This window comes from Hippocampus comes, unplaced genomic scaffold, assembly GCF_001891065.2.
Source record: "Hippocampus comes isolate QL1 unplaced genomic scaffold, H_comes_QL1_v1.1 scaffold9, whole genome shotgun sequence".
Classification (NCBI taxonomy): Eukaryota; Metazoa; Chordata; class Actinopteri; order Syngnathiformes; family Syngnathidae; genus Hippocampus; species Hippocampus comes.
Window position 1 is genome coordinate 1,997,997 of NW_017805275.1, and position 10,456 is coordinate 2,008,452.

The window sequence follows — 10,456 nt, forward strand, 5'->3', positions numbered from 1 at the left end:
GTGAAAATAGATCATTTACAGACCATGTTTGTTTGGAATGTAAGTGTCACTCATTTGAATGTTGAAAATGGAGGGCTATTTATTGATGCTATGATATTTGACGAATTGAAGCCTAAAATCCCACAACAAGCACCCGCATTATCCCTTCTGACTCACACTTAAATCTTGCTGGTGTTTGTAGATTTCAACTTTTTGAATAACAATGTGAATACAGTGCCATGAAATCACATTGGTTGTTGCAGCACAAATGCTGTTAGTAATCTTTGTCTGGAGTAAAAGAAGAAGAAATGGATAGTCATTTAGTTTCTGAAGTCCTGATTCCTGCCATTCAAATTGAAGATAATTCTTGTCAACAAATTTTCCCTCAGCAAATATGACCTTCATGTATTTATATTCTTTGCTACGTGAATGTAGAAGAACTAGAACTGGTGGTGTGGGAATGAAAACAGTTAATAACCAGGCTACAGACCATCATTAATAGAGACCACATTGTCAAGGCATTTACCCTTTTAAGATTTGCATGTAATTGAGAATACTGTAAACTTGGATGTTAGAGAAGCTATACGTTACAAAGACGGTGTGCATTTGATTTTTTTTTTTTGATAATATGTAATATCCCAATTCTCATTATAAGATAACACAACACTGTAAATGGTGCAAGTAGCAACATGACCATTTTTTCCAATTCAATTTTAAACCAAATTGTGACATGTGATCCTTGTGGTTATTTGATTCAGAATAAACACTGTATGGTAGAAATATAATTGGGTTCTGCATCCAAATCAAGACTCATTTCTCATTAAATGTTGAACCCAATCTAAAAAAAATGGCAGCTAATGCCAAAAATGACAGAATAAAAACAAAAACTTTTTTCTGCTTGTTTTAATACTGAGCCACTCTAGAAATTGAATCCTCAAATCAAAATGGGACCCACACCAAAGTAATTCCAGATATTTTTTCTCTGCTCATTTCATCATTTTCATGCCAGATTTTTTTCTTACTTATTGCTTTTGTAATGCAATGCTTGTTTTGCTTTAACATTTTTTCTTTATTTCCTTGAATCCAGATTCTGTTTTCAAAAGACACCAAAAAAGCCTCAAAACAAAATTGCACCACATCATAGTAAACTGATATGTTTTAATATTTTTTTACCATCCAAAACACAAGCACACATTACATTTTAAAGAGGCATTAGTTTTTGCTTATTTTTTTCTCCCCTCCACAAAAATGCTTCCCAAAAAGTGCTGAAATATCTTACCTTTACAAAGACAGCGAGAAAATAAGACAGAAAGGGCAGTGGGGGAGTAAACACAGCTTGCAACTTAATGAAAAGTAAAAAACCAACAACTGTCAATCACTGCAGAGGTAGGATGTAAATATATCAACGAACAAATGTCCAATTAGGTCCCCATCATTGACTTCCACTTCGGTTTGAAAAAAAAATGGGCTGTTAAAGTTCCTTATGTCAAAAAAAAAAAAAAAAAAAAAAAATGTCTGCAAATAAATAGAGTCCGCTCTGTTTTCACGGGTTCCCCGTGCATGAGAGTGTCCATGCAGGGAGGCAGTACGCGTACGGGTAGTAGTAGGAGGGTTGCAGGGACAGCAGCGGAGGCCGCAGCACCTCCCCGGGACTGTACTGTCTCTGGTCATCACGCACCAGCACCTTGACGGCCACCTTCTTGGCAGCCGGCGTGGATGCCATCAGGTCAGCGGCCATCTGGCGACGCTTAGTCTTGTAGCGCCGGTTCTGGAACCAGATCTTGACCTGAGTCTCTGTCAGCTTGAGGGAGGCGGCCAGGTCGGCACGCTCGGGCCCGGAGAGATACCGCTGGTGGTTGAAGCGGCGCTCCAGCTCGAAGACCTGCGCGTGGGAGAAGGCCGCCCGGGAGCGCTTCTTCCTTGCCTTGGGCTGCTCGGCACTCTTCTCGTCAGCGGGGCAGCCACAGTCTACAATAGGTCATAAAGGCACTTTAGGACGCTTTGAGGTCAAACGATACATATGCAAAAAGGATCAGAGGTTTGTGCTCACACTGTAGAGCAGGGATGGGCAACTTAAATGCTGCAGGTGGAAACTATTTTTCATCAGAGCTACTGGAGGGCCACATAGGGTCATGCACTTTTCTAAATATACAGTATGACCAAAAAAATGTAATTTAAAATATGGACAAAATAAGTGCATGTACGTCCAAAGTACATAGTCTTAACTCATTCAGTGCCAGCCATTTTCAGAGCCTTTTTGACCCTAACGTTTGAAAAAAAATATTGGAAAAAATTTATATATTTAAATAAATACTTGGGATTGAATGTGTGGAGTCTGAAGAGATATCATTTTTCATAACAGTACATTTTTCAGTGGATGGATGAAGATCCACTATCCTAACCCAACAGCAATGGGTATGAAGCAAACAATAACCATACTGTGATTTTTTTTTTTTTTCCGGGGCAAAGGGCCCTCTTGCATAAAATTACCATTCAAGCATGACACAAAAGTGCTAAACAAGAAAATGTAAAGTGCAAGAACTCATTTTGTACATTAGTTCACAGAAATCAACTCACTCAAAATTGCATTATTGACGCACTACGTTTGTCCTGGATGTCATTCCAAATACGCCAACCCCAAAAAAAGTGTTAGGCATGTACTCACATTGTAGTAGAAGGCAGTGGGGCATTATATTTGGAAATGTCTCATCACCGCATTATAATTATATTAGTGGTCAACAATTTTTTACAATTTGTCTAATCAGATCAGAGGTGCAAGTAAACTTTTCTCGATTTTTGCGCTGATTCCAAGTCTGTCCCGTTTTGTTTTTTTTTTACTTGAAGTGCATTAGTTTTTCATAATAATCATAATATAACAACCGTCATATATTATGTAATACTGTATAGTATTATATGTCTTAACAATTATGAATTACGGGTTTGGTTCAGCAAAAGGTGGAATTATTTTCTGAAACATCATAGCTAAATTTTGTAGTGTGCAAGCTCTTATCGGTCAAAGAAAAAATGTACATTTGCCAAAAAATTGATGTGCTCAGAAAAAAAAAATTGTGTCAAAAATACGTTCCGGGACAACATAAAGCCATCCCTGATCAAATTTTGCTCTTGACTAGTGTTACAGATTGCTGCAACAAATTGAAATCTAAATCAGATGTCATGGGAAATTGTGACAAATACAAAATACAGTGGTGCTGTGAGATAAAAGCTCATTTTCTAACTCGAAAAAAAAAAATCTCCTCTTTTTTCATCTTTCCTCATTGATATGAATGAAAATGACAATCCATGCCAGCCCCTCCAGAAACAATTTTTTGGGGTGATTTGTTGTTTTTAACAAGGAAAAAAAATATCCAGAAGCAAACCATTTCTGCCACATTTTTTTTTACCTCGACTCAATGGTCATTGTGCCTCTCCTTTTATTGTGCGCGCCATAGCCACCTGGAGGCAGTATAATCGAGACATATTGTAGAGATGTACACAGAGATGGTCACTGCTGGAGGAATGTTATCTGCTCTTCGCAGAGGATGAAGAATGTATGCCTCTGAGTAGTGTTCTATTGTCTGTCTCCATGTTTTGCCCCACCATTTGTTTTTAAATATCAATTGCTTGGAGGCTCATAGAACTGCAACAAGCCTGGCGATGGCAATTTGCATTCTTTGTTAGGACTGAGCAAGATGGATTTCACTCAGGCAAAAATTTGTGGTTGTTTTAAATACACAACACTCATTTTTTATTTATGTTTTGTTTGACAGGAAACATCAATGGGGGCGGGGGGGGGGGCGCATTAAACAGTGTGAATTGTTCACTTTGCCAAACTGCTGAACTGAGTTCGGTGCCACGACAGCGCTTGAATACACATTTTTGCTCATAAGTCAAAGCCGAAAGAAATTGACAGAACAGCGGCTTGTTTCTTGAAAAATCCTTACATCGGGTCACCATTGTATTTCGGTTTAGCAGGAATGTGGTGAAAAAAGGGTGTGGAATATCTGTTTAAAATGAAGAAAAACAGCAATTTCTACATAGAATTTCTAACAAAATGAGATGCAAACTGAAATGCATGGAGCAAGAAACAGAAAGTAGCCACACCTTATTTACTTTATTCAGCCACAAAAAGTGAAGTGGCACCTTGACTTTGACACCTGTACTCAAAGTACTGTACCCCTAAAAATCATATGCATGAACATATGTATAGAACATTTGTAATTTTGTAATGGTTGGTTTTAACATCATTGTAACACATTGCACCCGCTTTTTTGTATATGCAAAATTTCACTTACAAATGAATGTGCCCCCTCATCAGCAATCCCTTGAATGAAGTGCATGCCACTTTTCGACTATATGACCATGAAACTCTGCTAATTTATGTTTATTTTCATGTGTATAATTATTCTCAAACATTCAAGTGATTTACACTGGTTAAAGTGAATGTTTTAATTTGGGAATCCCAAGGTTAAAGCCCCCAATATTCAGTGTTCCATGTCTTTCAGGGTTTCCCAAACGTCTATTTATTTATTGATAAGCTCAATAATGAAATTTGAACCAAAAATCTTATTGCTAAAATACGTATACTAAACCGGTATGTTGGGAAAAAAACATGTAAAAGAAAATGAATCAGAAAGTCATTTGCCAACATATTTTTGACAATCTTTTTACCGTTACCCAAACAAATTTAAATATATATGCACATGACTGTTCAGTGTCCTAATTATTATTATTTTTAATAAAAGCATTTTTTTTCCATTGAAGACACCATTTTTGAATCAGAAATAGGGTGAAGTATTGAGTGATATGACTATGTCACTGTATTTTTGATGGAGATTCACACATTTTTAAAGTGCACTAGTATTTATCTATTCTAAAAAAATTAATTACATTATTTATATTGTATATGGCTGCAAGAATACTTATTTATATCATAATTTGCTTCATACAAAAGAAACATGAATACTTTTTTTTTATTTACCACAAGTATATTTTCTATTATTATTAATATTTAGATTACTGGATGGGAGAAATAACTTAAGACCTCTATGTGAGGAATTGAACGTTTAATATGGTTCTCGTAATGAGAACTATAATACCCATGAGACTATATGAGGTTGTTGGTTTTTGTTGGGTTTTATTATAATTTTATTTTTTACATATTGTATTCATTTCTTTGTATTTAAATCAGATTAATGGTTTTGTATAGTCTAAATATGGGATACTTCACAAACGTACTTTATTGCGGATTGGGACGTTATGCTGTTGTTATTTTTCCCATTATGAGTAAGATAATGTGATGAAATAAGATTTCATCACAAAGAGTTGGGTGCATCAAAAGTAAAATTCTAAAGTTTAGAGTCTAAACTTTATTGCCATCCTTGCATGCAGATTAAATTTTAGGATTGCACAAGCAGGGTAACCAAATAATCATTAAAACTTGGTGCATGGGGGTTGAGGGGTAAATTATGAGATGAATGGGAGTGACTTCACAGAAAATGCATCTGATTATTTTGGATGTAGTCCAGTTACAGGTGACTCTGAACCTCTTAATGTAATACATTCATGCATAAAATGTCAAGTTATGGCCATATTATGTAATACTGATGAACACACACACACACATACACACACAAACACACACACACACACACACACACACAAATATTTTTTGTCGACTATATATATATATATATGTGTGTGTGTGTGTGTGTGTGTGTGTGTGTGTGTGTGTGTGTAGGCAGGGGAATCTGAATTACTTTTAAAAAAATCAACTTTTAGGACAGTGAATATACGCTGCAAAAGGATCCCTGAATCCTTTAACTTATACTTGACATTGATGCGTAATATCTGCAGGAAAATTCATCATCACACTGTCACTTAAAAGTTTTTTTTTTTTTTTTTTTAATCAAACACATTAAGTCATTGTAAATAACACTTTTTGGAGCGGGTCTGCCTGTGTGCTGTTTACTCTGCAAAACTGCAACACTTTAATTTCTTATATGTATCGTAAAATGGACACGGTTTGTGAATGAACGCATAGAACCTTCAATAAGAACGTTATAAATTGCTCAAACTCAAGTGTGTCTGCAGACCGCCCAAATATTCACTAAAACATTTATTTACAACAGTAAGTTCTTTGTTCATATATATATATCAGATAGGGGTTTAGCCACGCGTAATTGCGTAAACTGCTGTTTTACGTAAATTAATCACCGCACGAACACGTTAAGGGTTTTACTTAACAAAAAACAACATTAACAAAAAAAAACAACAACATTGCAAACAACACTATTTAGTTATTTTAGTTTATTATTGCGCGTCATATTTGCTGCTTTATTCTGCGCTGCTGTTTATTTATTTATTTATTTATTTATTTTTACCAGTGGTGATATTATAAAACAGTTATTTTAAAACTGGACACGTTTTATGAATGAATACACTTAAAATGATCAAGTGTGCTTAAATTTCAGCGGACATGGAGTATTCTCGCTCTTACCTGCGGCGTTCTTGAGCTCACTGTCACTCTTGGTGTTCTCGGCAGCGGCGGATTCGTGGTCCGTCTCCTCCTGCGGGCTCTCCTCCGGCACGTCCGAAGCTGTCCCGGCGCCCTTCTCCGGTTGCAGGCCCTGCGCGACCCCCGGTGGTTTGGCGTCGTTGTCATCGCTCAGCCCCGAGTCCGAGTCGTAGCTCTTCTCGGGCGGTTCCCCCGAGGCGGAGTGCACGTCCCCGAATATTTTCCAGCACGTCGTCTTGGAGAAGCACACGTCCAAATCGGGCAAGTGTCTGCCGTCGTCCTTCTTGTTTAGGATAGCCTGGATGGAGAAGGGCATGAGCGAGTTGCCACGGACGGCCATATTCAGATTGCAAAAGTTTCGAAAAAGTGGCACGATTAGGCTGGTCGGGTGGGAAAGATGGGGGTCAGGTCATCCGTGGATGAATTTTGAGCTCCGCTTGAGTGCCACGTTCTGGCTCGCATCCCCGCGGGAACAACTCGCTGGAAAATCCGCGGGCGCGATGCTGTCCCTCCGCATAGCTGTGCCATCAGCGCGATCGCGTTCCCAGCTCCGGCCCTTTTCAGACAACTTTTTTTTCTTTTTTTGCCCTGCCTTACCTGTGACTGACAGCCTCCCAGCGCCGCCTCCCATTGGTTGAGAGTCGAGGGCAAACCACTTTCGTATTGGTGATTGTCACGACGTCACGCTGGATGATAGTCGGAGATACTGTATTAAGACAATCTAAAAAATAAATAAATAAATGAAGACAGTCTACTCAGCAACCACCCATTTTATGTAAAACGCTATTTTTTTTATAATTATAGCCTTCTTAATTTATATGTTAATTTTGTATTTCACACTCACGTTTCATTAGAGATTTGTTTCATCAACCACGTTAAATATTAATTTCTCTCACTTTTTGTCGTGTATTTGAACACAACATCAAAACTACCTAAACGAATTTTCATTTCTGTCAACTATATAAAACCCAGACATATTTATTTTACCTTTATTACACTAATTCGACTATTTCAATTTTTGTGTGTGTATTCAACACCTAATCAACATCTTCATCGACTCGACGTTTTATTTGTTGGCCCTGCATCACCTGTGAGTCTGGACGTATCGGTCCCTGCAAGTGTGTGACTGTTCGCGTGACAGCCTCCCAACACCGTCCCCCATTGGTCGAAAGCCGAGGGAAAACCACTTCCGTAAATTACGTCACGCCGCTTTCAATATGGTTGAACAAATTAGAACAGTTATGCGACGTGAGTCGCCCAACCCACTGAGCAACCACAAAATTACTGAAAGAAATACACGGTTTAAAATTAATCTAATCTACTCTATTTCATCGGTTTTCATTTTAATTAACTTTACAAAACATTTTTTCTGCATACTTTTAGTAAAAGAGATACATTTACCAAGCGTTTCTGTGTTTAATACAATTCCCCCCCACTCCATCTCGTACCTGAAACGCAACATCAAACCGACTCTCTCCAGTTTTTCATTACCATTAACCACTGACAGACCAAACATGTTCGTTCAGGGAGTCTGGTACGAAACAAATGATGCTTTTTGTGTTTGTTATACACACGCGCGTACACGCACACGCGCAAACATCCACACACTCACACGTGCACACAAACCAGAACGAATTATTACAAATATATTTGAAGGATCGAACGAATTGTTTCAGATAAAAAGCAAAATGAATATATAACGCCTCTGTTATGTGCGTGTTAAAGTATCTACTTGTGTTTTATAGACCACATATCTTATAAAACTAGCATATTGCGTGATTTAAAACATTTTCCATTTTTAAGCCACAATAAATGCATGAGGGGGAAAAACAACTCGATGAGCAATTCCAAGTCTTGTTAATTTTTAAATAAATAAATTGAATGTCGTGTATGCTATTCTTATTTGACTGTTTGTTACACAAAAGACAGAGCTTGAAAATAATGTTTTAAACTAAAAAAAAAACTAAAAAAAACTGTTCTCAACCGATGTGAAAGATACCCATAAATATGCGCCATAAAGTTCCATGCCGTTTATTACGTCACTTGAAATGCATGAAATAAAGAATTTAGGATTTAAAAAGACATTTGAAACGAGGTGAGATACATTGAGAACATGTGATAAAATGTCATGTGAGTGCGTAATGGACAATTTGACAACTTTGCCGATTTAATTTTCGATTTGAAGTAAAATAAATAAACTAGGAACATAAATAAAAAAGAATTGATAGAACGCAGAAAAACTGACATCTTATTTCGATTTGTCATATTTGCTAATTTGCTCGTGTCGTACACTCTGAATTAGCTTGGAGAAAATTATTTTGAATTCCGGATTTTATGCCAAAGTTGCGTAGTTTTTATAATTAACGACTGCGTTAATGAAATAATAATATTGGAACGATTGTCATCAGTCAACCCGATTACACTAACTTCTTTTGCATGAACGCGTTATGGTGGTCGCTGGACTTTCTCAGGTTGTCTGACAATACAACAATGTCATATTGCCATATCATGAGTTTTTTTATACATCAAATTCAGATCTCAAATGTCCTACGCTGCAGGAGTTTCTTCTGGACGCAATCACGTGACCTTCGTGGCTGTTCAATAAATAAATAAATATTTTAAAAACAGATGAGGTGGTAATGGCAACATCTGGTATATTTTCTTGCAGCAGCACACCTTGTTATTGTACTGTATATCCTACTACTTGTATTAGCTGTTTCTGCCCAGTTTGCATGAATGTCACATTTTCTTTTGTCTTTGGACACAACGGAATTTATGAGCAGCAAAGGGGAGGGGACATTACGAAATTACTGTATCAGTAATGTGTCACTATACATATGCTGCAGTGTATCTCTCTCTCTCTCTCTCTCTCTCTCTCTCTCTCTGAGAGAGAGATAGCGACTCATTTCGGGTGAATTTTGGTGAGTGTACACAATGGAGAATTTCGCGCAGTAAAAAAAACAGCACTGCCTATTAACAACTAAATAGTGGCGTCGCTACACAACACGTGCTGAAATGAAGCGTCCTGAAACATGAGTTGTAAAGCTGAAAACCGAACCAAGAAAACGAGCCATTGAAAACAATCACATGACGAGACGGACCTAAAAATAATTTACATTCATATTCAGTTTTTTTTAAACAATAATCATTAGATTGTATTGATTCAATGCAAAGTGAATTATTTTATGCAGATACCTAGATCAAGCGTCTAGCCTCAAAATATTTTGCATGGCTGTAACGTGTCGAAATAAAGAATGCAGATATTTTCTTTTAACGTTTCAAAATTGATTTGTCACAAATAAAATTATTTATGCAGGTATGGTGGGTTATTTTTGTGAAATAGGGTCATTTAAAAAAGAAAAATCATATATTGAGCCCAAAGAATTACCGACAACTGTACAAGCTGCTTGTTTTATACATCAATAAGCAGTATTTTATTGAAAACAAAACATTAATCACATTTATTTTGACATACATTATTCGTCTATTTTTATTAGATTTACCAATTTAGAGGATGAACTGCAGTTTACAAGTACTTCAATTGATTGTTGGATGTATTTATCAATTCTAAAACAATCTAAGATTAATTCAAAACAATTTAAGATGGAAAGACTTTGAAAAATAGCTATTGGCCTTTCTGGAAACAATAAAGCAACAAACTCTTTGGGGGGGGGGATTTCTTAAAAGTGTTGTTCCATTAGGGACTATAGTTCGGTAAGTTCTTTGTTATAGAATGGAATTCTTTTCGGCAAAATTTGAAGCAATATGTTGAATTCAACACCGAGCAACGTTGTTTCCTTGAATTTTTTGAGTTCATTCACCCAACTTTTTTTAAACAACGTGCAAAGGTCGTTTCTGCAGACAAGAGGGCTCCATCTGCTGGCCAGAATCAAACCTACTGTTTCATAAAAGAAAAAACGTGCTTGAAAGTTGATATGTTTGCACTTAATGGCTCTGCCGGGA

General features: G+C 36.9%; 1 protein-coding gene across 2 annotated transcripts; it reads right to left on the bottom strand.

The window, feature by feature from the left end:
- Window positions 1-1,063: 1,063 nt before the first annotated feature.
- Window positions 1,064-7,074, bottom strand: nkx3-2 (NK3 homeobox 2). Of its 2 annotated transcripts, none has more exons than XM_019869678.1 (2): window positions 6,497-7,074; window positions 1,064-1,947 (listed from the first exon to the last, which is right to left on the bottom strand). In XM_019869678.1, the coding sequence occupies exons 1-2, from the start codon at window positions 6,831-6,833 to the stop codon at window positions 1,523-1,525; spliced, it is 762 nt and encodes a 253-aa protein (XP_019725237.1). In that variant the 5' UTR covers window positions 6,834-7,074; the 3' UTR covers window positions 1,064-1,522. The 2 variants fall into 2 exon arrangements, with proteins under 2 accessions (XP_019725237.1, XP_019725236.1); XM_019869677.1 differs by having other exon boundaries at window positions 6,476-7,072.
- Between the last annotated feature and the right edge of the window lie 3,382 nt (window positions 7,075-10,456).

What these genes read in the sequence shown, in the direction of transcription:
- nkx3-2 (XM_019869677.1), bottom strand. Translation starts at nt 6,833, where the DNA reads ATGGCCGTCCGTGGCAACTCGCTCATGCCCTTCTCCATCCAGGCTATC. An exon ending in TGAGCTCAAGAACGCCGCAG is followed by an intron (nt 1,948 to 6,475) that starts GTAAGAGCGAGA and finishes GACCTATTGTAG; the next exon opens with ACTGTGGCTGCCCCGCTGAC.